Genomic DNA, 26,771 nt, shown 5'->3' on the forward strand with positions numbered 1-26,771 from the left:
CTCTGGGCCTGGGCGCTGTCCCTCAGCTCTTCAACTCAAGGGAGCGCTCTACCACTTGAGCTACAGCGCCACTTCCGGTTTTCTGGTGGTTTACTGGAGATAGGAGTCTCACGGTCTCTCCTGCCCGGGCTGGCTTTGAACCGCGATCCTCATATCTCAGCCTCCTGAGTAGCTAGGATTACAGGCATGAGCCACCAGCGCCCAGCTTTTTTTTTTTTTTTAATAAAAATGTACCAACTCCAATTTTAGCTGCCATAGTCTTTCATTAAAAAAAAAACAAAACAGCTGATCGCCAGTAGTCCATACCTGTAATCCTAGCTACTCAGGAGGCTGAGATCTGAGGATCACAGTTTGGAGCAAGCCTTAGGTGGAAAAGTCCATGAAACTCTTATCTCCAATTAGCCACCAAAATTTAGAAGTGGAGCTAGAGCTCAGATGATAGCGTGCCACTTTTGCAAGAAAAAGCTAAGGACAGCATCCAGGCCCTGAGTTTAAGTGTGTGTGTGTGTGTGTGTGTGTGTGTGTGTTCATGCACACACACACACATCTGCTGGTTTTGTTTTTAAATAGAATAACGGAACAGGAATGGACCTTTACTTCCTTTGGGTCTTTGCCCAAAGGTCGCCTTTTGAAGACTTCCTTGATACTCCCTCACTTCTCCCTCCCTCCCTCCCTTTCTTGCTGTGTGTTTTATTACAGTTATTTCCATCTCCTGGCATCTCTTTTGCTTCTTCATTTATGCTCATTGCCCATGTCCCCTCTTTAAAACATTAATTTCTTAAAAACAATAGATTTTGTGTGTGTGTGTGTGTGTGTGTGTGTGTGTGGAATCTTTGTCTACTCTCTTATCTAGTGCCTAGAATGAGGCACACAGTAGGTATTCATATATGTTAATGATGTGCAGAGTGACACACAGTGAGTGCTTTCCTCCTAAGTCCACATTGGTCACCTGGCTGAGGGTTACCAACCAAGGGTCACCAACCCTTGGTTGGGGTTGATGAGCTTTGGAGCAAAGGAAAGTCATGATCAGGTGATTTATAAGACTGAGTAAAAGAAGAAACTTGGAAACAATTGAGAGGCTGACTAGAGCTTGGGTTAGCCGCTGGGGTAAGTTCCTGACCAATCTCTATTACCTTTTGCTTGGCACTGTCTGTACAAATGTGACAATGATAGTCGGATGTTGGGAGGACCAGAGGGAGCGGGAGAATCTTCTGCTTGACACACTTGAAAATGGAGGGTTGGTTGGAATGTAACCTGGTTCTAAGTAGAACAGTTGTCTAAGAGATGAGCTTATTAAGCTGTTGAAGTCGATGCCCCCTGTGTGAGAGGGAGCCAGGTCTCCAGAGATGATGAGCAGTCAGGATTTGAAGTTGGTTTGCCAGTTGGACCTTGGTGACAGCCGTTGCGTCTGGAGCCGTGCAGTTCTGTTCCCTCTCGTGGAACTGTGTGGTCTTGTGCATTGGTGGGATCTCAGCAGGGCTCTGTGCAGCAGCCACCTGCTAGAAGCATCCTGGTGAGCCTGTGGGTTTTGTTTTTCTTGCCCTTAGAGATGGGATCCCTCCTTACCGTGTGGGGAGTAAGAAACAGCTGCAGAGAGAAATGCATCGCAGTGTGAAGGCCAATGGCCAAGTGTCTCTACCTCATTTCCCGGTGAGTATAGACTGGAGAGGCCGCTCTCTATTGGGCAGAAAAGGGAGGGGAGGTGTGGGAGGGAGGGTGGGGAGGAAGGCAGTCAGGACACTGGGGGAGGAGAGAGAAAGAAAGAACTGAATGAGGGCTTTGTGCAGTGCTTTGGGGGTGTGATGTTGGGTATGTTGTTATGAGGTTGAAGGTGACCCTCCCTTTAAAAAAAAAGCTTTACATTTCCCTAATTGAAGGACAAAGTTCTCTGAGAAAGAAACCCACACAGTTCCTTTTCAGCGATCAGGTACTGCTAGGAGGTGATCAGTGAAGGACTCACAGCCTTCCCACTGGAATGGAAGCCCCCTGAGGGGAGGGCGTTCATTGTGTTAGTTTCTTGTGAACCTACTAAGAACACTGACCCACAGTAGGTGCACTGTGATCGCTAGCTTGAGGGAATGGGTAAGGCTGGAAGAATTCTTTTAGAGAGGAAATCAGGCTCTTGGGGCTTTTCTTGTTGACCATATAGCTCAGTCCCTTCACGCATCCATCCTACCTAAATACATCGTCATTTCTCCTAACTTCTGTAAGCTGTTCAGTCCTTTTCAGACCCCAGAACTTGGCTCAGGACTTTCTAGTGAGTCTGGGGCCTAACAAATGCTGAGTGAATGAAATGCTTGGAAGAGCTGCTGTGTGAAGGGCTTTTATTTGCACGTTCCTGAAAGCAGCCTGTCCCCAAAAGAGAGCTCCCCCATCACCATTGCCAGTGTTGGGACTGAGCGTCTCACAGTAGCAGGGCCAAGGCCGTGCTTCCTCAGAGAAGAGAAGCCAGTGTCCAGCTCACACCGAGTCCTTCCTGCTAGTTTCAGAGAACCTGGTTGGTCTGTCTGTGTATGTTGTGTTCAGAAAATTAACATCCTGAATCACTATCGCTAATGTCATACTGCGTTAGTGCAGATCGGGGCTCTTCTCTGAAAGCTCATCATGACAATAGCCTTAAGGCTGTCTTAAAATCAGAGTATCTCCCCCCTCCCCCACTTTCATAAAGCAACATAAGACAGTTTTTTTTTGTACTAGGGGGTGAGTGGCTATGTGTATTAAAAAAGAACAATCCTATTGCCCAAGCTTGTGAATGAGATGATTTTCTCCTGGGGGGCAGGGGGTTTCATGCAAATGGACCTTCTCCATCCACAGTGCTTTGATGGGGGCTGGGGCCACACAGAGTTGGGGGTGGTGGTGAAATGGGCCTCTCTGTCCCCTCTCAGGTGTCTGCAGAGAGGCCGGCCCTGTGTCTGGTGGATGATGCTGGCCTTTGCAAGTTGGCCTTCTGCTCCTCCCCATCCCAGAGAAAAGGGCAAAAGCAAGAGGGAGATGAGGAAGGAGGAGGAGGTGGGGGGGAGGGGGGAGGACACAAGTGGAGAGGTGGGGGGAGCGAGATGACAGAAAAAGGACAGAAAGCTGGGCGGCGGGAGTTCTCTCTGTCTGCTGCTTTTGGCAGGCATTCTCGGTGCTTTTTTATATTCTTCACTTGATTTGGAGATGTTCCCTTTTCCCTTGATAGCTCGGCTTCAGGCAGCCAAGCTCAGCAGTGTTCTGCTACTAGCCGGCAGCAGCTTTCTTCATTTTCCGTACAAAGAGACGGGAGGAGGGAGGAGGAGAACGGGGGAGATGGAGGACAGGGCTGAGACAACACCACCTCAAAGGTGCGCAGTGTGCGGCCAGGAAATAAATTACCACTTCTTCTCTGATCTGGGGCCGCTTGACTTTTTTTTTTTCTTCCCTCCTTTCCCTTTTTCCTCCCCCCTGCCTCCTTTCCAATCTTATTTTTTTTAATTTCCAACTCCCTTTCTGTTTAGACTCTACTTTTGATTCCTTGAGTTGGTTGCTCTCTCCCCCCTCCCCATCTCAGAGGGCTGGCTTTTTTTTTTTTTTTTTTTTGATGTTTGACAACAGTCTTTGAAGATTTTCTACTTCAGAGTAGCTACTGATGGGCTGGTTGTACTACAGAGAGAACAAGCAGGGCCTCTCGGAGTGCGACCAACTGCTCCCGCCCAAGGCAAATGCTGGTGGCGACCATGGCTCTCCATGAGGCCATGGGGCCGCTGCATAAAAATCCGGAGCTGCCCGGGCCCCCTCACCAGCCGCCAGCCGCTCTCCGCCTAAACATGGAGACCGAGCACACAACGCTGGGCCTAGAGAGCTCCTGCCAGGCCGCCGTGGCCAGTGTCCGCCCGGCCTGCTGACTGGGCCTTGTCCCTCTCCTCCCGTGTCCCTAGAGAACGCACCGTCTGCCCAAGGAGATGACCCCCGTGGAACCCGCCACCTTCGCGGCCGACCTCATCTCCAGGTTGGAGAAGCTGAAGCTGGAGCTGGAGAGCCGCCATAGCCTGGAGGAGCGGCTACAGCAGATCCGAGAGGTAGCGTGCCCCCCCCCCCCCCCCCGGGCCTCTTACTGAGCCTGTGCCTGCAAGCCCTGGGTCTTGGGGTTCTCCCCTCCACCCCACCCTCCTCTAGCTCCCTGGGTCACGTCCCTTAACTCACTGCTGTTTCCACTTTCAGGATGAAGAGAAGGAGGGGTCTGAGCAGACGTTGAGCTCGCGGGATGGGGTGCCCACCCAGCACCCCCTGTCCCTCCTGCCCTCTGGCAGCTACGAGGAGGATCCACAGACGATCCTGGATGACCACCTGTCCAGAGTCCTCAAGACCCCTGGCTGCCAGTCCCCGGGGGTGGGCCGCTATAGCCCCCGCTCCCGCTCTCCGGACCACCACCACCACCACCACCAGCCACCGCACCTTCTCTCACCCGGGGCCAAGCTGCCGCCTGCCGCCACCTGCCAGCTCCTGGGGGGCAAAGGCTTCGTGACCAAGCAGACGACAAAGCACGTCCACCACCACTACATCCACCACCATTCGGGGCCCAAGACCAAGGAGGAGATGGAGGCGGAAGCCACACAGAGGGTGCGCTGCTTCTGCCCGGGGGGCTCGGAGTATTACTGCTACTCGAAATGCAAGAGCCACCCCAAGGCTCCGGAGCCCGTGCCCGGGGAGCAGTTTGGGTGAGTGGTAAAGAGGCACGGTGACCTGGGCTGGGAAGGTGACCTGGGAGGAGGCGTTTCTTCCAGCCTGGCCTTAAAAGGTCAGGAGCATTGGGCAGGGGTGGGGTGGCGTGGGGAATTAGAGGCCATAGTGGCAGGTGTCTGGGTCCTTCAGCATGCTCCCCCTCGTGGGGTTATTTGATCCGAGGGGTCCTGGAGGCTTCATGGGGTGTCTCAGTTGGGCCTGGTCCTTGGTCTCCCCCACAGTGCAACCAGAAGCAGCACTTTGCCCAGACGAAATGGGAAAAGCACGGAGCCGGGCCTGGCACTGCCAGTCAGGGAAGGAGGGCCCCCCGGGGGAGCCGGAAGTCTGCAGCTCCCCGCCGAGGAAGGAGACCGGTCGCAGGACGTCTGGCAATGGATGCTGGAAAGCGAGCGGCAGAGCAAGCCCAAGCCTCACAGGTAAACACCGCCTCGGGGCCTGGGGACAGACTCCTGGTGGGGTGGCTATTTCTGCACTTGGCCCCCAAACAAAATGGGACTGTTTACTCTTGCCATCTTAATATGAGACACTGGATAGAGCAGACCACAAAAATGTCATGTGTTGGCAGTGACCCCTGTGCGTGTTACGGTAGAGTTATTTTCTCCTTTCTCTCTCTGAGCAGAAGAGACAAGTTGCTGTTGAAGTCACATTTTCCAGTTTTTCTAACCCACTTTCTTCCCTCCCTTTGCTTTCTCTCTCTCTCTCCTCCTCCCTCCTTCAGTATCCAGAGCGCTAAAAAGGCCTACCCCTTGGAGTCGGCCCGGGTGTCCCCAGGAGAGCGAGTCGGCCGGCACCACCTGTGGGGGAGCAGCGGGCACCCCCGCACAGCGCCCCGCACCCACCCGTTTACCCAGGACCCTGCCATGCCTCCCCTCACTCCACCCAACACGCTGGCACAGCTGGAGGAGGCCTGCCGCAGGCTGGCGGAGGTGTCGAAGCCCCCAAAGCAGCGGTGAGTGGAAGGGGGGCAGAGGCCAAGGCCCGGGTGTGGGTTTAGAGGTGGAGATAGAGCCTGCTGCTTTGGGGAAGAGTCCTTCTCCTCTCCCTGGGTTTCGGATCCTCCTGGGAAGGAGGGACGACTTCTGGCTGAGTTCGAGTCCACGCTGCAGCCTCTAGAAGTTGTGTTCCCCATTAGTTCTATCTGTGTGGCCAGAGCTCAATCATAATCTCTTAGGCAGGTTCATGCCTAGAAAGAAGAGGATGGTTTCCATAATTCCTTACGAATCCTGTTTCTTGAGAATGGCTGGATCATTTAAATGTGGTCAGCTGAGCAAGGAAAGTCATGACTGGTGGAGAATTAAACATCTCGAGCCCTTTGCGGGACTGGGCATGTCCTGTCCTGGGCTGCCAGGGGTCCAGCAGGACTTCCCAGTCATCTGTGAACACAAGGCCTTGGTTGGGCTGGAAGTCAGGTCCGGGTCTCTTCAGGAGAGTAGTTGCCTGTCTATTCCCCAGGTATCCGGGGGCCAGCGGTACACTTCTTAATCACTCCTCCTCGCTTGTGTCCTCAGGTGCTGTGTGGCCAGTCAGCAGAGGGACAGGAACCACTCAGCCACGGGTCAGGCGGGAGCCCCGTCCTTCTCCAGCCCAAGCCTGGCTCCAGAAGAGTGAGTGTCCTATCGGGCATGACAGAGATGTGCCTAGTGCTTTCCATTTCAGGCCATTTAGGATCTGGAGTTGTTCTTTTGTTTTTTGTTGGTCACGGCCCTTGAACTCAGGGCCCGCGTGCTGTCCTTGAGTGGTAGGCTAGTGCTCTACCACTTTGAGCCACAGCTCCACTTCTAGTTCTCAGGTAGTTAATTGGAGATAAGAGTCTCACGTCCTTTCCTGCCCAGGCTGGCTCTGAACTGCAGTCCTCAGAAACCCAGCCTTCTGAGTAACTAGGAGTACAGGCATGAGCCACCAGCACTTGGCTTTGTTTTTGTATTTAACTGGGTCTTAAACTTTAGGGAATTGCACTCTTATTTGTTTTTTTTGCTCAAGGATGGTACTCTAACCACCTGAGACACAGCTCCACTTCTAGCTTTTGGGTGGTTAACTGGAGATAAGAGTCTTATGGACTTGGGGCTGGGAAGGTGGCTCAGTGGTAGAGCGCTTGCCTTGCATGCATGAGGCCCTGGGTTCGATTCCTCAGCACCACATAAGCAAAAAGAAAAAAGCCGGAAGTGGCGCTGTGGTAGAACACTAGCCTTGAGCTGAAGAGCTGAGGGACAGCGCCCAGGCCAGAGTTCAGGCCCCACGACTGGACCAAAAAAAAAAAAAAAAAAAGTCTTATGGACTTAATTGCTCAGGTTGGCTTCAAACCATGATTTTCAGATCTCAGCCTCCTGAGTAGCTAGGATAATAGGCATGAGCTGCCAGTGCTTACTATTGGAGTGTGTGAGACTTTAGTACATGAGATGACCTTGGATTTACTGGTGGTGTTAAGCAACAGTAAATGCAGGTGTTGCCAATGCTGAGGATTGTGGGAAACACAGCCTGAGAAACATTACATCAAAACCTAAGATTTCTGGGGCTCATTCAAAATTCAAGACATGAAGCCAGTAGCAGAAGGCTGAAAGGAATTTTGAATCCTGGTGGGAAAGTTGCCCTCATTCAGCCTGAAGTTAAGCAGATCTGGAAACATCTTTGTGTTGCTAGTAAATGGGAAGATAGTGCTCCACTGTGATGGATGTGAACACGACCATCTTCGTGTTTTGCTTGGTGAAAACGGTGTCTTTCTCCAAGATAGATCATCATTTTTTCTTTAATTTTAAATTTACATTCTCAAGGGGACAAGAAACCTCCTGGCACAGTTTAAGTAGAGGATGCATTTTAAAAAGAAAGTCTGCAAAGGGATCTAAAATGGTCCAAAGAAACTTTTCTGTCTTGGCCTCTTCATTCTAAGAAGGGAGCAATGTTTGAAGTCCTGGATAAGCTCCCTTCCTAGATCCATCTTTTGTTTTATTTTTATTAATTTTGTGCAAGATCTAGAGCTTGAACCTAGGACCTAAGTGCTATCCCTTGGCTTCTTCACTCAAGGCCTGTGCTCTACCATTTAAACCACAACTTTATCTCTGGCTTTTGGCTGGTTAGTTGGAGATAAGAGTCCTGTAGACATTCCTGCCTAGACTGGCTTTGAACCCAGTTCTCTTTTTTTTTCCCCCAGCCTCCTGTGTAGTATTACAGGGCTGACCACCAGTGCCCTGTTTGAATTGGGTGACCTTCAGTCTGCCAGATGTTTGCACCAACAGCTTTTTTAAAAAAATAAGTCCACTCTGTAACAGAGCTCAGAATAAATGGGATGATGGAAATGTCTGGGGACCATCCTCCTTTGGTTACATTTGTTCTGACTTTTTTTCCCCCCTGAGTTCTTGGCATCTCTGAAGGTTCTTGTTCTGCTTCTGCAACTCCCCCTGGCTGGGCTGAGCTCTTGCTGTCCCCTGTGGCTCTTCATTGTCCTTAGGGAGCAGCCCACGTATGCTATCCTGAAGGATGCTGCTGTGTCCCATTTGATGGCACAGAGGGCCAGTCTGTATAGCTGAAAGGAAAGCGTCTCTTCCTGCACACTCTGCACCCCGTGTGGGATTGGACAATGGGTCCCCAGTGGCCGCCTCTGTCACGTGAGGCCCTGCCCACCCCAGACCTCCTCCAATCCCCAGCTGCAGCCTCAGTGTTGGGAGACTCTGTCCCAGGTCTCTGTGTGCTTTCTTTAAATGCACGTCTACATTTAAGATGTTGAACTTGGTTGCCTTTTGTCTTGTTTTCAGTCACAAAGAGCCAAAGAAATTGGCAGGTGTCCATGCGCTGCAGGCCAGTGAATTGGTTGTCACTTACTTCTTCTGTGGAGAAGAGATTCCATACAGGAGGATGCTAAAGGCTCAGAGCTTGACGTTGGGCCACTTTAAAGAGCAGCTCAGCAAAAAGGGAAATTACAGGTAAGACCCTTGTGGCTTTTTTTTTTTTTTTACTTTTTAAAATTTGACCCTAGGATTGGGGAATCTGTTTTTTCTTTTTCTTTTTTATTTGACTTTAGGGTCTAGGTTCTGTCCCAGAGCTTTTTCATTCAAAGCTAATGCTCTACCACTTGAGATATAGCTCTATTTTTGGCTTCTTTTGTTGGTTCATTGGAGATAAGAGTCTCAGAGACTTTCCTGCCTCAGCTGGCTTTGAACTGGGATACTCAGATCTCAGCCTCCTAGGCTAGAGATTACAGGTGTGACGTGCTGGTGCTCGATCCCTTTTCTTTCAGAGTTAGTTTGCTCAAGAGTCAGAGCCTGAGCAGGCCTACATGGGACAGGGTTAGGAGGGGCTGCTGGGCAGGGCAGTGGGCTTCCTTGTCTCTCCCTCCCTCCCCTTGCCTTTCCCAGCAGCAGCTCAACAGCTGCCATGGAAGGCTGAGCTCCTTGGGTCCTGTGAGGGCTCTTGCTCCAGGTGAACAAGACCAAGGAAGAAAGGAGCAACAGATTGCTGGCTTGGCTGTATGGCAGAGGCTCTACCTGAATTGAGGGTGCTGGGGGGAGAACCCCAAAGCACCTCTCTCCTCCTGGCTTGGGTCAAGGGGAGACCTGGAAGCCTAGAGAGGAGCAGAGACCATGGCTAGGAAGAGTCACCAATGTTTTCTTTTCTGGGCCCTTCTGCCTAAGGACTTCCTGTCTGGGTTTGTTGCGATATCTGAAGCGTGTGCTTCAGAGATGCTCTTCTGTCCCTAACAAAGACAAGGCTGGACCTGGGTGGCAGGATGGTAGGGCTGGCCACGCTTTCCTGCCCAGCTCCAGGCTCACTGTCTTCTTGCTGTGACCTTGGGTGGTGAACAGAACCCCAGGTTCCTTTCCTCATCGGCTCTGTCCTTGAGGCATCCTTGAGGAAGCCCACACTGACACTGTCAGGCCCTGAGAAGGTGTTGGGAGCTGAGGAGGAGGAGGGCAGCCTCAGAACCCTTTCTTCCTGAGGAAGGGGCAGCTGATGACCACCTCCGTCTTCCAGAACTCTCCTAATGTTGGGTTCTGCTTCCACTCCGGCCTCAGGGACCGAGCACCAGCCTGGGGAAACACTACGATGAGCAAGGCCTCAGTTGTGGAAGGTGCGCAGCCCTCAGTGGAGCCCTGGGTCCTGGGCAGGCTCACAGCTGGTGTCCAGTGGATGTGAGCCAGCGCCCACTCCAGAGCCAGGAGGCTTGATGGGGCACCCCGAGGGGCGTGACCGGCCCAGGCAAGCTCACCTGCAGCTCCTTGGAGCTTTGCCACCCTGTCTGTTGCAGAGTTAGTTAACTTGTCTGGCATGATGCCCGGCACAGGGGGAGGGCCGAGCCCCTGCAGGTGACTGACCAGTGGGGTGGGGAGCCCGGCCTGGATCCTTCCCTTTCATACCTGGGAAGAGACAATTCTGAAAAGTTATCAAAGGGACTGGGGACAGGCCTAGCTGCTGCTGCTGCTTTTAATCTTGAAAAGACACAGGTGAAACTAATTACACCAGTGTGGCCCTCTGGGGATTCATTTTGATCTTGGCTTTGACTCAGCTGGACTGTGAGGGGAACTGCAGGTGACCTTCGGGATAGAAGAGCTGCAGAATGCCGCGCGGAGCTGGTGAGGGCTATGTCTCACTCAGCCAGCCACTCTGGCCACATCTGGCTCTGATTTTTTTTTTCCCCCTAAGGCACATTTAATAAGCCTGGCTTTGAAGCCCTGCCCCCACCCCTCCCCCCTTTAATGCTCAAAGACTGCACAAATGGGCGACTCTCAAATTCTTTCCTGATTGGATCAGGCTGTGGGAAGGCCCTCCCAACTGTCTTATCTCTGCAGGGCTCTGAGTTGGAGGCAGTAACCCTCCTGGGAGAATAGAGGTTCGGGGTGCCTCACCCCATCCCCCAGCGGGGGAGGACTTGAGCCCCAACATCTCGATTCACAACCCCATGCCCATCCTAATAAAATAAAAGCCCAACGAGGTTGGGCTGTAGAGCCAGGACCTGGCTGGATTGAGTAATCTCAACATGGCAAGGGTTCAGAAAGCAAACAGTTCCCGCCGACGTGCCAGGCTATGGGTGCCAGATGGCAGAAGAAAGCAGCGTTTGCCACATAAAGCATGCTGCCGTGGAGAAGCCCAATTCTCCGAGAAAAGGAAGGCAGGGCAGTGTGTTTGAAGTCCTGGGGGGTGGGGCTGCGGCAGTGCTCTTTCCCGCCCCGCCCCCTTCCCTCCCCCCCAGGTTGGAAGCAGTTGCGATTATGTAAAAGGTCGATGCATGTTTGCTCAGCCTGGTAGACCCCAGGGGGAAGCCGGGGTCGAGGTGCCACTCTGTGTGGCACTGGGGCACTGAGCCTCATCGTTGGAAAAAATGACATCCCCACCCCACGGTTCTAGGGCCCTGAATATAGGGGCTCTTTTATTTGTTTCTTCTTCTCAGGCTCCCCTAAGAATGTGGAGTCCCCACTCCTTGCCCCAGCTCAGCCCAGCCCAGCAGGGAACATGGAGGACAGAGCTGTCCTAGACCCCTCCGGGGTGTCTGGTCCAATTGGAGCTCACCTTCATTAAAGAGGGAAGGTTGAACTCTTAACTGAGGGAGGTTAACTTTTTGTTTTAAAGTGGGTGGGTGGGGGGCGGGGGAAATAAAATGCCAGTCCTAATCCTGAGATACAACTAAATACGTTTGAGGCTCCCTTGGTCCCAGGGGACCTGTGTCCTTGCCCCTTTGAGTGGCTTCTTTATGGACTAGAAGTGACAGCCTGCAGGAACAAGTGTCATCTGCCTGAGGTCTCCCCCAGCTAGTGACAGGGTAGGAAGAGACCTTGCTTAATTCCTTCCGCAGATCTGAAGGGGGATTTGGCCAAATGGGAGTCTCCTGGGAGAGACCATTGGTCTGTGCAGTGAGCCTTAGAAGAGCACACACTGGGAAGGGATGAGAGGAACAGTTGATCAAAGGCCGGGAAGGAGTGGGGCACAGGTGGCTTCCATGTGGCATCCTAGCTACTCAGGAGGCTGAGATCTGAGGATCACAGTGTGAAGCCTGGGCAGCAGAGTCCATAAGACTTATCTCCAGTTAATTATCTCCCAAAAAGCCAGAAGTAGAGCTGTGGCTCAGGTAATATAGCGTTAGCCTGTATTACAAAAGCTCAGGCCGAGTTCAAGCCCCAGGACTGGCACCCCCCTAAAAACAACAACAACAAATGAAACAAAAAGAAAGGCAGAAGAGGAGGTGTTTAGTGCTGGAAGCTGGAGGAGGGGGTGGGAGAGGAGGTGTGGATGTGCGGCATTGGTCAGTGCTCTCTCAGTGCTAGACTGAGCCTCGGCTGGCCCAGGAGCGGCAGGAGGTATTCTTACCTGGGTCCAGAAGTGGGAAGGACGAGTGTACTCTGCACTGACAAAGCAGGTGCAAGTTTGCCTGCTCCAGACTTCTGTTTAGACTATCCGTTAGGGTGGATGACACTGACCCGAGTCTTGGGTCTTGTGGAATAATCCCCTAGCTGCCTCGGCAAATGAACCCCAGGCATCTGCCTTCCCATTCTTCTTGCCTTGAATAAACCAGGGCTGCAGCACTCTGTGTCAGGCCCAGCGTCCGGCTCTAGGGGTTCTGTATTGGTGGAAGGATGTGTCATTTGTCCTCGGCCTTCCTGCTGATAAGCTCAGTCGCGTGACCCGGCTCTGTGGCTGGCTGTCCGTGTTGGTGGGCTTTCTTTAAAACAGTGTAAAATGATGGTGTTTTCACAAGCGCTTTCCATTTTCCTTCAAGGTATTACTTCAAAAAAGCAAGTGACGAGTTTGCCTGTGGAGCGGTTTTTGAGGAGATCTGGGACGACGAGACCGTGCTGCCCATGTACGAAGGCAGGATCCTGGGCAAGGTGGAGAGGATTGATTGAGCCTTGGGGGTCTGGCTCTGGGACGCCGAAGCTCATGCAACCTGTCTTCAGCCTAGAACAACAGCCACAACACATCTTGAAGGAAAATTAAAACCAATGAAGAAAACAACACATCCAGTCTAGGGAAACATTGGCCACTGGGGCCTTGGGGAGGGTGGGGGTGGGGTTGATTTTTCACTCTTCACGAGCTGGGTACTGAGATAAGAAAAGCCTGAACTATTTATTAAAAACATGACCACTCTTGGCTTATTGAAGATGCTGTGTTTGAGAGACTGCCATACATAATATATGACTTCCTAGAGATCTGAAATCCATAAACTAAGAGAAACTGTGTATAGCTTACCTAAACGGGAATCTTTACTGATATTTATTGAACAATTCTTTCTCCCATCCCCAATTTTTGGATATGCTGCTTTAAACACAGAAGGGGGAGAGAGGATGTTTTTAAGTTGTCCTGTCTGAACTTAGGAGCCGAGCATTACGAGTGCATTAATAATGATTTATTTTTTTCATTAACACAGGAACAGGCTGTGCACTGTATTTCTCTTAAGTGATGACAGACTTTTTAAATAATGGTGCCCTCCCATAGATAATACGCAGAAATTGGTGCATTTCCCTCCCCTCCCCCCACGCTGCTCTACTCTCATGAAGGTCTTGCGGGCTGTCTGCGTGACACTGTCAGTACCACCTTGGGGTGGTCATGTTGGATGGGGTGATCCATCTTGAAGAAAGGGGAGCCTTCACCCTGAGACTGGGTCTACACTTCTGTAGCGTTCCCCTTCTCCCCTCCAGTCCTGAGGCCCAGTTAGCGGAGACCTGCTGGAAGCCGGTTTGTGGTCCAGACTTGTGCATTTCGTGAAGTGACAGTTCCTTGTTTTTATTTCATTTTTTTAAATGAGTGTTTGGACCACAGCTAGTCAGGACACTTCCCCCCTACCCAGCCACCCCGCGGGGAGACCTAGCAGCGCCTCTCCTCCCAACCCTTTCAGTTTGATGTCTGGGTTTTGTGTTAAGTGAATCTGTACATTCTGTTTACCGTTGTTCCTTGTACTATACGTCTGTATATAGTGTACGGCAGAGTTTTAATCCACTATCTCTAGTGCTTGACTTTGAATCAGTACAGTACCTGTACCAGCACGGGGAGCTGTCCCGTGTGTCGCCCTATATTGAGGGTTAAGCTTTCCCTTGTTTTTTGAAAGGGGTTTATGTATAAATATATTTTATGCCTTTTTATTACAAGTCTTGTACTCAATGACTTTTGTCATGGCATTTGTCCTACTTATACTGTAAATTATGCATTATAAAGAGTTCATTTAAGGAAAATTACTTGGTACAATAATTATTGTAATTAAGAGATGTAGCCTTTATTAAAATTTTATATTTTTCAAAATGTTGGCCTCCTCTTTTGAGTCCCCCGGGGCTGCAGCAGGACCAAAACACCGATGTGTATGTGGATATCGAGATTTGATTTTCTACCTTAGTCCATCACAGGTTGTTACTGGCCTTGAGTCCCTAGCTGCTCTGGGCCAGCCCTGAGGTTTTGGTGAAATTTTTCCTCCAATCGCTTGCTTAGCGGCTGAGGCTTTTCTTATCAAGAAAAGCAGCTGTAGAGATGACATCTGCTGTATACTGCTTCTTCCTCCCTAGGTGACAGCCCTCTGAGAATGGATTTGAGGCTGGGAAACTGACGATTGACCTCATCTGATGGTTTTATTTCTGGCCTTCTTTAAGGCTCTGGAGCTGGTCAGCTATCAACAGAGAGAGAGCGAGAGAGCTTTAGGAATATGCAAGAGGGGTTCTGGGCCATGCATGGCGCAGGTGTGCTTCAGGTAGCCACGGACATTGGGGAACAGTTGCTCCTTCCAGTGGATGCCTTTCCTACACACTGAGCTGTTGGGAGAGACAGCCTGGAGTCCGGGATCCGGGGAGGGGAAAGATCAGCTCTACTTCAGAGTCCTACAAGAAAACCTTTTGTAAAATCAAGTCTGTAATGATGGCTGGGTGTAGCTCAGTTGGTAGATCCCTTGCTTAGCATGTATGAGGTCCTGAGTTTGTGTGTGATTGCATTTGGACAAGAACGTGTGCCAGGCTTTCATGAGGTTGGAGTACTCAGCTCATCTGCTTTGATCTTAGTCCCTGCTGCCCAAATCAGGCCAACAGATAAAGCTGGGCCCTGGATGTAAGGAGGGTAGGGCGGGTGTATATTTAAGGAGCACCAGCTTTCTGAGGGTAGATTGAGTGTAGGAAGTGGATCTAAGGAGTGAGACTCCTTTCTCATCCACATGGATAAGGAAGGTCAGCCTGTTGTACACGGTAGGAGAGGGCTGGTGGTGAGGGCTCAGCTTCAGCTTCAGGCAGTTTGACTTTCTGAGTGAGGAGAATAACGAGGAAAAGGCTACCACTGCTACCACCGCCTGAGTGGCTACAGTTTTCTGATAGGTAGTGCTTCACTGGTTGGTCACTCATGCTCCCACCTCTTTAAATTTTAGCCTGGTAAGAATGAATATGGGGCTTGAACTTGGGGCCTCATACTCTCCCGGCTTGCTGCGTGCTCACGTTTAGCACTTTTGCAACTGGACCCATGCTTGCTCACGTTTAGCACTCACTACAACTGGAGCCATGCTTGCTCACGTTTAGCACTCACTACAACTGGAGCCATGCTTGCAGTCTGGTGTTTTTCTGGTTGATTGGAGAATGAAATCACTTGAACTTTACTACCTGGACTGGTTTTGAACTGATCCTCCTGATCTCGGCCTGCTGAGTTGCTAGGATTACAGGCGTGAGCCATAAGTACTTGGTGATTTGTATGCGGGTCTTTTATACCATCAATCCACTTAAATTGTAATACTTAAATCATACTACATTTTCTCCACATACTAACACTGTGTATATGTGTGTGCGTGTGCGTGTGTGTGCGTGCATTGGCTAATCCTGGGGCTTTAATTCTGGGCTTCATACTCTTGCTTGGCCTTTTTTCTCAAGGCTAGTACTCTACCACTCGAGCCACACCTACACTTCTGGTTTTTTGCTAGTTTATTAGAGATGACACTTCATACCTCCATCCTCAGATCTCTGCCTGTTGACAATTGTTCATATGTCTTTCACATGTCTTCGTGTCTATAAGCCCATGTTTAAATTAGGTTATTAGAGTTATTCATAAAACTTTGCTATAAAGTTGGGAGGCATTCCTTATTTATTTTCAGACTATTTTGCCTCTCCTAAGAGGGCCCTGTTTTTCTGCTTCTCATTTCAGCAATCAGAGTCTCTTACCCCTCTGTGGATATTGCTCCCAGGGTTTGTGAGACCTTGAACTCGTTTACCACAATAAACCTATACATGCCCTCTTCTGCACTGAAGGGGGTGGTTTTAATCCACTCTTAGGGAGGTTTATGCCTCAAAAGAGAACACTAAGAACCCATGGCTTGGGCTTTCAATCCCTCTTCCCTCAAATCATGTAAGGTTGGATACTTCCAGAAACTTCCCTCCTTCCCTCCTCCAGCCCTTTTTTTTGTCTAGTATGTTCTGAAGACCCGCAGCATCAGCCTTACAAGGGAGCTGTGAGAGATTCAGATGTCCACCTCCTCCCACCCAGGCCGCCAGATGGCCAGGATTTGTTTCCACCAGGTGATTCATGTGCACATCAAGGCTGTGTTGTTCCCGTGCTCGGCCGCCTCCAGCTGCAGCGTGGGTCACATACTTTGGCCCTCACTTCCTGGGCTCTTCATTGTGCTCTGGTCATTATTAGCAGTCAAGTGCAGACTGGGTCATGCTGAACTTGGCTGGAGTCCTCTGAGCTGTGTCGTGTTGGGAAGCCACGGTTTCCTCATCTGTTCAATGTCCTCTTCGCAGAAATGCTGTGAAGGCACCGTGACATAACATTGTTTGTGCCTCCTGGGGAATTACCATCCGGCTCCTCCTTCCGCTGGCCCTGAACCAAGAAGGCAGTAGGCACACGGTTTCCCAGCTGCTTAATGTGGAAACAGACTCTTGTCCAGAGACACTGTTGGACCCCCGACCATCTTTACATTCCCTGCCCCTTTCCCCAGCATACTGGGGACCAAGCCTAGGGCCTGGTGAATGCTAGAAAGCACACACCACTGGCTCTAGTCATCTTAAAAGTCAACAGAGGAGTTGTTTCTAAACAGGATTTCACTGTCTTTTTGGATAGACTCCCTTCAACTATGACAAGGATCTAAGAGCGTTCTTTGCATCGACAATATTGTCACACCTGCTGTTTTTGTCCTCACAGATAAAAGAAAGCACAAATCTTTCAATAAGGACACCTTTAGGTTATTACTACCTCTTGGAGAAACCGACTATTCCCGTAGGCAAGATTCCCCTCCCTGTCCATCTCAGCAATTGTGTCCTCCCATCTGCCTCTCTTGGCCTACCCGAACTCACAAAGCTAGCTTTCTTCTGAAGCCCATCCTAACCACTAGTTTTCAATTCTACCAAGCCTGGGTCAAACTAAAATATCCAAGTGGCCTAAGTCTATGCTAGCTACAAGATGAAGCTAGTTTTGGACCCTGTCTCTCTCTGTAGAGGCAAACCAATGAAACGGAAACAAAAACGGGACATAATTGTCCCTCCTCAAACCATCTCAGTGACCAGGATAGAAAAGCTAGTATCGGATCACTAGAAGAAATTATGGAATCTTTGTTCCTAAAGATCTAGGTAGAAACTGGACACTTAGTTGTTCATGCCTGTAATCCAAACGTAAGGCTCAGGAGGCTGAGATCTGAGGATTATAGATGGAAGCCAGCTTGAGTAGGAAAGCCTCCAATTAACCACCAAAAGAAGCCAGAAGTGGAGCTGTGGCTCAAGTGGCAGTGCACCAGCCTTGAGTGAGAAAGCTCAGGAAGAGTGCTTAAACTCTCCTGCACACACACACACACACACACACACACACACACACACACACACACACACACACACACACACACACACACACACACACACGAAAAAAAAAGATCTCCAGGTGCAACCTGTCTTCATTGGTCTTTAGATCTCTCTCTGGTCCGGTCCAAAGACGCATCCTCTCTTCTGAACTGACCATGTCTCTTCCTTTCTGTGTTGGGTGAGCCCTACAAGTGTAATCCTACCATTTTCTTCCGAGGGGAAGGGCTGACTGCCCAGCTGCTGGTATGTTGGGTGGATTTGGGGAGGATTTCTTTTTGTTTATGTGGTGCTGGGGAATCGAACCCAGGGCCTCAGGCATGCAAGGCAAGCACTCTACCACTGAGCCACTTTCCCGGCCCTTTTGGGGAGGATTTCTATCTTGATGGGGATCTTCCTTTGTTTATGAAGTCTCAGCTCCCGCCCTCAGTCAGGCAATGATGTGCAGTGTCTCTCCCCACCTGGGCAAAGTCACTTGTGATAGTCAGCTGTAGAGAAGACTTGCGAATTGTCACTGAGCACTTGGCAAGAAGACACTAATAAGCAATTAGTCTTCCTATCGACATGAAAGGTTTGGATTGATACACCCTCCACACGACACCTACTTCTTGGCGTGGCTAAGATGGCCACAAGGCCTTTGTTCATTTATCTAGCCTGAAGGAGCCCGGGAGGTGGCTGGAGGGGGAGAGATGCAAGCTGAGGGAGGGTCCCAGCTGCCTTGCAGCTGAGCCCTACTCCCTGAGCATAGGCCAGGCCCAGTAGGATCCAAGGCCTGGGCTCCTAGATGGGGCCAATCTCACTTTAGGGGGCAAAATAGCTTCACCACCTGCTACCAGTCAACTAGAGGCTAGTGCCCAGACAGCCAAGTCCCCAGGCAGAGGGGCAGAGAAAAATGAAATGAAGAAACTGGATTATGACAATGAACATGTGACCTTCGCTGACAGGAAGAAAGAGTTTAGGGAGTTTTCTTTCCTTATACTTTTTAATTTTTTCCTGACCTCAAAAATAAAGTCACAATATAAACTTGAAAAAAAAACGCACACAAATTATAGAACAAAGAAATCCACCTCTAATCTTTTTTTTTTACCTAACTGGTAAATTAAACAAACAAACAAACAAACAATTTCTTTTCAATAAATGCCCTGTTGATTAACCAAGTGTTCTGAGAATCTCGATTTTCAGGATGAATCTCTCCATGTATGCAGATTTCCATTATGGACAATTTTTGGTTGGTCATGGGTCTTGAACCCTGGGCCTGGTCAATGTCTCTCAGCTCTTCAGTTCAAGGTGAGCCCTCTACCACTTGAGCCACAGCGTCACTTCTGGCTTTTTCTGCTTATGTGGTGCTGAGGGCCATGCATACAAGGCAAGCACTCTACCACTGAGCCACCTTCCCAGACCCCATTATGGACATTTCTACACAGTCTTCACCTTGGTCCAGTCCTGCCTGAGTTCCTCCTCAAGGAAGAGGCTTGAGACAGAAGGTAAACTCCCCCCAGGAGGGGCTGCTAGTTCTCCAGAAACTGTGTCATTTGACTCTAAATTGGGACAGGAATGGGCTTAGTTCCTGCCTGTCCTCTCTTCTCTAGGAGGTTCTTCTCCTTGGCCATCTTCTGTCATGTCTGCTGATTGTCTGGTTCCTCTTGTTCCATGCCTCCTACCCATGTACAAGATCTGACGATAGGGTTTTGTTTTTGGTCCTGGTTTATCTCTATTTTTACCCTGATGCAGTGTCTTTCCAGCCACTCTGCTTGGAGAATCTCCATAAATGACATCAGATTTGCCCTTGTCCTGCCACTTGGTGTTTCAACCACACTAGAACCCATGTTCTCATCTCCTTAATGTCAGTACCTTAGTTTTCCTTTAGAGAACACCCAACAGACCTGTCAGGTACAAAGATGATCTGCCCAATTAGCATATTCTCTCACTTTAGCCACCATGATTGGTTCAGGAATAAACGCGATTTAAGCTGGTCCAATGAGACTCAGCTCACGGACTTGTGCCTGCAGTTCAGAAATGGAATGGCATGTTTCTATGGGGCTTCTAAAAATGGTAGAATAAAATCTAGACCTGCTGGGGTGGGGGTGGTGGTTTAGCATGGGGTAAAGAATTTCTACCTAGGGTTGATGCTAACAAAGGGGAAATCAGAACCACAAGAGGGATAGGGACAGAGGAAAAGATCTACCAAATGCCAAATGACGTCACTTGGACCCTTAGAATCAACTGAGAGCCCAGTCTTGTGACTCAATAAATCCTGTCATCTCTTTTTTCCTAAGTCAACTTGATGGCTTTTTGTCTTGCTCAACCAAAATAGTTCTAATAATGTAACTTCAGTCCCCTGGGTGGGATCTGTTGTCAAGGGCTATTAAGATGTCTCAGAGGGCTCAGGTATGCATATCACATGGTCCAAAAGGGAGAGGGAGGAAGGCCGGAGTGGAGAAACTGGCTGAGCCCCAGAGTCCCGGAAGGATGGAAGAGAACCAAAAAAACCCAGTGGCCTCAGCTACCACCGACCAGTCCTCCCGGCCTTCCTCCACCTTTCCCTTTCTTCCTCCACTTCTTCCTTCCTTCCCCTCTTCCCTACTCCCCACTTGTGCCCCTCCTCCATTACTACGCTCCCTTCTCCCCTACCCTTACCTGTCATCCATTCTCCCTACTACTCTCCTCTTCCCTTCCTCACCCAATTTCACTTCCTCACCTCTCTGATTCTGTCTCTTCTTTCTTTTTTTCTCCCTCGACTCCTCTCCCTTCTCCTCCCTCCCCTTTCTGTACCTCCTCTTCCTGCCCCAGCTTCTCTGCCTTTGGGCCACTTCATACCCGCAAATGCACCGGGAGTGAGTGGAGCCCCAGCCATTCAGCAGCCATCATTCTCTTCAAAACCTACTTGGCCCAAAAGATGTTCCTGCCCCTACAGTGCCAATCACGACTATATTCCCCCTCTCTCCCAAAGGGCCTCACCTTGAGCCCAAGAAAGGGAGTTCCTAAAATCCAGACTCCAGGGTGCAGGGAAGGGAACTGAAGGCCAAGCTGATTTTCTTCTTCTTCTTCTTCTTCTTCTTTTCTCCCCTGGGGGCCACAAGCAGTCTTGTGGGTTTGGAGCCTTTACAGATTCTCACTCGCTTGGCAACCCAGCACTCCTGTCCAACCTGGAGTGTTTAATTACCAAGGAAAAGAATGATTTTTCCCCCCCTGAGAATCCATTTAATTATTTGATCGCAGAGTAACCAGAGTGTGAGAGGCCTGTAGCCAGAAGGGACTTCAAAGCAATACCTTGATGTTGCTGAGTGGGGCATTAATGGGTTCTGAAGGCAGGAGGCTGCTAAAGAGGGGGAAAGTATTCAAAGCCCTGAGATTCTGCCAGCAATCTCCAGAAAGAAAAAAAAAAAAAACGCATAAACACTGGAATGCTCCGTTGGAGAGGGAAGGAGAGTTCAAAGGGACTGGGAGAGTTTTCATGTAAAGTTTAGAGTTTAAGGCGTGACTGTTGGCTATGGAGACTCAGCGTTTGAACTCTTGTTTATTAAAAACAGTTTCCCAGCCATTCAGCGGGTTCCCAAAGACAACAGAGAAAAACGCAGAGACTTTTGCAGTGGGGAAGATTTAAAGGCTTCATTGATTTCTACCTAGGGTTCGTCTCTTCTGTTCTTCGTGTCTTCTCTCTTTCTTATTTATTTATTTGATCAAGTGTTTTTTTTTTTTAATCCCACGATCAGAGGGAGATGGGGGAGGGTGGAAAGGGAGGGAGTAGAGAGGGAGAGATCTCCTCCAGCTATACCCCAGAGAGAGAGAGAGAGAGAGAGAGAGAGAGAGAGAGAGAGAGAGAGAGAGAGAGAGAGAGAGAGAGATAGGGAGGGGAGAGGGAGGGGGGATCCTTCAGTTGCACCTCACAAAAGCCCTGGGCAGCCTGGGATGTTTGTACAGAAGGCCTGAGGCCTGGGTTCTGGATTCTAGGCTCTGCTCTGGTTTTCCCAGAGGGCTTCTGGCTGTGGGTCTTCCGCTTCTACCTTTCTCTGCTCTGCTTCTTTCCTAGATTTGACAGTACATCTGCCCTCCCCTGGGGACCCAGACAGGCCCTCACTTTTCCAGGTCTGGTTTCCAAGCCCCAGGGATGTGGGCTGGTCTCTTGGAATGACCCAACACTGACTTGATAGCATCACATTTTTAAGACGAGTTAAAGAATTCTAGAACAAGGCTTCAAGCCATAGAGCCATCTATGGCTCCTACTTCCAAGGCTGATATTTGCCAAGCCACAACTAAGCTATCTAGTCAATCGCATTGTTCCCGTGTTAGGGAAGAAATGGACTTTTGTTTCCTGGGCTAAGCGGGTCCCCACAAAGCAGGAGACAGCTCAGGACAGAGCTGCCACTGCTCGTGGGGAAATGCTGGCCTCTGAGAATGTTTCCTTCCATCTCTGCTGGCCTTGTTCCTTTGAAAAAGCGACTAGGAGTAGGACGCCAGTGGCTCATGCCTGTAATCCTAGCTACTCAGGAGGCTGAGATCTGAGGATCACAGTTCAAAGCCACACTGGGCAGGAAAGTCCGTGAGACTCCTATCTCCACTTAACCACCAGAAAACTGGAAGTGGTGCTGTGGCTTAAGTGGTAGAGCACTCACCTTGAACTGAAGAACTGAGGGATAGTGCCCAGGCCCAGAGATCAAGCCCCACGACCACCACCAACAACAACAAAAAGAAAAGAAAAGAAAAAGTGACTGGTAAACAAGATACAAGAAGCCAGGCTCGTTCACCTTGATGTATTTGCAGAACATCTGTGGCTTCTTGGCAGGGTTGGAACCATCTGAAGGTATTTCACACCCAGCCCAGTCTCTCCAAGTGAGGACTTGGTCCTTGGCCGCATGGCCAAGCTCTCGCCCCATTCTATACTCCCAATACAAAGTGGACAATTCATTCTGTTTAACCAGAAGCCCCCATGCCTCCAATTGCTATTTTCTTTAACCCACTCTATGGTACAGTCTCCTCCCCCTCCCCCTCCCCCTCTTTTTTTAAAACAGGAAAATGAATCTCCAGGGCAGTTGCCATTTGTGCCTTTATGACATCAGAGGGAAAGAAATCATCAGTTCCAAACCACAACATCTCTATTCGCACTTACGTGCATTTTCGTTGAGTTTGAATTTCGTTTCTTTCTGAGTCAGAGCACTGACATGCTGGCAAACAGTGAACAATGGGCTCTCCAGGGAGAAACGCCCTGATCTGCAGCATCTGCCATTTCCCTGGTCTAAATGCTCCCCCGATGGCCACTTTCAAACCCCCTACCCCCCTGAGGCTTCTCGGAAGAGTCATTCACGGCTTGTTCCACCACACTTCTGCAGAACCCCAAAACTGTTCCTTTTGTGTATTTATTTATTTATTTGGGGGGGGGCATCCTGAGACTTGAACTTAGGGCCTTAACACTTGCTAGGCAAGCACTCTACCACTTGAGCCACACCCTCTAGTCCTTTTTGCTTTAATTATTTTTCAGCTAGAGTCTTCTATGTTTGCCCAGCCTGGCCTCCGATCCTGATCCTCCTACTTAAACCTCTTGTAAAACTGAGGATGTCATGCATGCTCCAGAGGGAGTTTCACTAAGTTTTTACCCAGCCTGGCCTTGCACTGCAATTCTCCTAATCTCTGCCTCCTGAATAGCTGGGATTACAGGCATGAGATACCATATCCAGCCCCAAACTCTCTTACGTGAGAGGTATATTCTCAATATAATCCTCTGTTCCAGGAGATTGTCCTCTTGCTGGAAGGCTAAAGAGTTAGGCTTTATTACAATACCAATGGATAGAAGTGAAAACATAAAGAATATAGCAATGGCTATTAACATATGTACTGTCGTTGCATCAGGCATCATGAAAATCCAAATAACCAAGCACTGGGGAGACTTTTTCTTGCTACAGGCCACTGGTATATATATTTTGTGTGTGTGTGTGTGTGTGTGTGTGTGTGTGTGTGTGTGTGTGTGTGTGCGCGCGCGCGCGGGCGCGCACTTGCATGCGTGTGCATGCGCGTTGGTACTGAACTCAGGGCCTAAGTTCTGTTCCTTAGCTTTCTTTGCTCAAAGCTGGTGTTCTACTACTTGAGCCACAGCTCCATTTTTGGCTTTTTGGTAGTTAATTGGAGATAAGCATCTCCTGGCTTTTCCTGGCCAGGCTGGCTTTGAACCACGATTCTTAGATCTTGGCCTCCTGAGCAACCAGGATTACAGTTATCCTCTCGTGACTGGCTACCATTGTGGTATTTTTTAACAACATTTGAGGGGCATACAAAAGGATCAATATAGCAGATGGGCCTTGAGGAACTGACCAGAAGCATACGTGTCTGTCCTGTCTTGTCCCAAATGGTTTCCTGAGCCTTATGTATGTATGTATGTAATAAAAGAATACTGTGCGTCTATGGATGGACCAGGGGTCTCTTTCGCTCTTATTTCTTGGCTGGTTCCATCTTCCTCAGCTTCTTACTAGGAGACATGCACTCAATTTTGTGGACTGTGAGGAGTTCCTCACTGCTCTACCTAAAATCCAGATTAGAGGAGGGGAAAAAAAGCCTTTGCTATTGTAGAGTTCTGTTGGTAGTAATTTACAGTTACAGCCATGGGGTGACAAACGCATCTTGAGGTAGCACTCGGAGTTAGTCTACAAATCAGTTTTATTCTGGTATCAATTGCAAGAAATAAAATGCTTCCTTTAGCTACCGTGGCACTAGAAAACATTTTCTTCACTCACGTGATAAGATTGCAATCAATACTCACCCCCCCCAGCAACCCCCAATCCATTCTCTCTCACACTAGGTTCTCTTAGCCTCAGGAGTTCCCAATTTCCACACTACTTACATTTTGGGTCAAATAATTCTTTGCTATGGGTCTGTGAATCCCTGGTCTAGTCTCATCAAATGCCAGTAATATAGTCCAACTTGTGTCAACTATAAATGTTCCCTGATAGTTCCAAGTACCATCCTGGAAGGAGACAAAGCCATCCACTATTGAGAATTATAGAATTTCCTACAAATGAATCATACATACTCTGGCTTGTTTTGCTCAGCATAGATTTTTTTTCTTTTTCTTGTGTGGATGCATGCCCATTGTTGGATATATAAATAGTATGTTCCCTTTTATTGCTGAGTATTAGTCCATTGTATGGATATACCATAATTTATTTACTTAGTTAACTCTTGATGGATATTTGGGGATAAACAAGCCTGCTATTTTATCCAGACTCACTCATCCAGCAAGATATCATTGGCTGTTCTATGTGCATCTATTGACAACATAGTTGAGCATATGTTTTCACTTAGGCACAGAGTGAAATCATTCGTTTATATGTAAATACGTGTTTAACTCTATCGGAAACTGCCAACTTATTTCCCAGAGTGATTGCGTCATCTTATATTTCCACTACAGTGTATGAAAACATATAATAGTTTCAGTTGGTGCACATCCTCTCTCACAGCTTGTGTTGAAACCTTTTGGGGGTGGTGTTTGAAGTTGAACCCAAAACCTCCAGCATGCTAAGCAAGCATTCTATCACTGAGCTATACCCCAACCCCTGCAAAGATCTTTAATTTCAAATATTCTGGCACCTGTGTTGTATATTTCATTGCACCTTTCTGATTACTAATGATATTGATCCCTTTTTAATATGCCGTACTGGTCATTAAATATATCTTCTTTTGGAATTTGAGCCATTTGCGTTCTCTCTCTCTCTCTCTCTCTCTCTCTCTCTCTCTCTCTCTCTCTCTCTCTCTCTCTCTCTCTCTCTCTCTCTCTCTCTCTCTCTCTCTCTCTCTCTCTCTCTCCCCTCTTTCTTTATGGTACTAAAGTTTGGAGTCAGGACTTGCTCCTTGCTAGGCAGGTACTGTAGCTCATTAGTCATGCCTTTTGAACTGTCTTTGCTCTGGTTACTTTTGATATAAGGTCTAATATTTCCCAGAGCTAGTCTGAATGATGATCTTCCTGTTGTCTTCTGTGGCAGCTGAGATGGCAGGCATGTACCCCCATGCTCAGCTTTTTCTGTTGAGATAGGGCTTAATAACTGTCCAGGCTGGTTTCAACCTCCATCCTCCCATCTCAGTCTCCTGAGTAGTTAGGATTACAGATGTCAGACATTAGTGCCTGGATTTCACCAAGAAATTTTTACTCATGTGCATGAGAAATACTGATCTGTAGTTTTCTTGCCAACTCTGCTTTTGGCATAAAGTTATTCTTTTTGTTGTTGTTGTTGTTGTTGGTTGTGGGGCTTTGAACTCTGGGCCTGGGCGCTGTCCCTCAGCTCTTCAGCTCAAAGCCAGAGCTCTACCACTTGAGCCACAGCACCACTTCGGTTTTCTGGTGGTTTATTGGAGATAAGAGTCTCATGGTCTTTCCTGCCTGGGCTGGTTTTGACCTGCGATCCTCAGATCTCAGCCTCCTTAGTAGCTAGTATTACAGGCATGAGCCACCAGCGCCTCGCATATAGTTATTCTGACTACATGAAGTTAAGAAATAGTCTCTTTTGTTTTCTGAAAGAATCTACTGGAATTAGCATTGCATCTCCTTAAATGTTGGGCTTAAATTGCCAATGTAGCTGGACACTGATGGCTCATACCTGTAATCCTGGCCTTTTGGTGGTTAATTGGACATAAGAGTCTCCTGGACTTCCCTGCCAGGCTGGCTTTGAACCTCAGTCCTCAGATCTCAGCCTCCTGAGTAGCAGCTAGGATTACAAGTGGGAGCTACCAGTGCCCAACTGTAAATCTAATTTTAGTCATTTAATTTGTGTTCTAATTTTATTATTTCTTTCCATCTAACTTATATATATATATATATATATATATATATATATATATATATATATATATATATATACTATGAAATAGCCCTCTGTCACTACTAATATCCTTTTTCAAAGTTAGTCTTGGCTCATAGTTATATACCCATTTTTCTTAACCATGCTGTACTTTTTTTCCATGCTTTAATTTTATCCTACCTTGTAACATATAAGGTGTGTTTCATATACACAATATAAAATGGGGCCTTGCTTTTTCCCCCCTTTTTTCCTTCTTCAGTGTAATGAGCCTCTGCCTATTTTGGTAGTGTATATCTCATATAACTATCAACATGATTGGATTTAAGTCTCTACCATCTTGGTGCTTTTTTCCATTACTCTCTTTTCATCTTTAATTTATCGCTGTCTGCCTTCAAATCATTTTAGGGCCTTGTTTTAAGCTAGTAAAGTTTGTAACTTGCTAGGGGTATGGGTGACTGGGAGAAGAGAGTGTCAGGGGACCTCGAGGATCTGAGAGTAGGTAAGTGGGACATAGCTGACAGGTGGATGTGTGATGATCAGCTCAAAACGGGGAGCTCAAAACGGGGAG

The 26,771-nt window shown here is 48.7% G+C and overlaps 1 protein-coding gene across 4 annotated transcripts in view; it reads left to right on the plus strand.

The window, feature by feature from the left end:
• Axin2 (axin 2) overlaps positions 1-13,911 on the plus strand; it is a 34,455-nt gene extending 20,544 nt beyond the window's left edge. For all 4 annotated transcript variants that reach the window (XM_069993137.1, XM_069993136.1, XM_069993134.1 and 1 more), the window contains exons 4-11: positions 1,548-1,650; positions 3,897-4,037; positions 4,180-4,676; positions 4,923-5,117; positions 5,420-5,650; positions 6,210-6,305; positions 8,448-8,615; positions 12,401-13,911. In XM_069993137.1, coding sequence (XP_069849238.1) covers positions 1,548-1,650; positions 3,897-4,037; positions 4,180-4,676; positions 4,923-5,117; positions 5,420-5,650; positions 6,210-6,305; positions 8,448-8,615; positions 12,401-12,527 — 1,558 coding nt within the window. In that variant the 3' untranslated portion in view covers positions 12,528-13,911. The remainder of the gene's footprint in view (positions 1-1,547; positions 1,651-3,896; positions 4,038-4,179; positions 4,677-4,922; positions 5,118-5,419; positions 5,651-6,209; positions 6,306-8,447; positions 8,616-12,400) is intronic.
• Positions 13,912-26,771: the final 12,860 nt, after the last annotated feature.

This window comes from Dipodomys merriami, unplaced genomic scaffold, assembly GCF_024711535.1.
Source record: "Dipodomys merriami isolate MVZ:Mamm:240054 unplaced genomic scaffold, mDipMer1.0.p SCAF_42, whole genome shotgun sequence".
In the NCBI taxonomy this organism is placed as follows: domain Eukaryota; kingdom Metazoa; phylum Chordata; class Mammalia; order Rodentia; family Heteromyidae; genus Dipodomys; species Dipodomys merriami.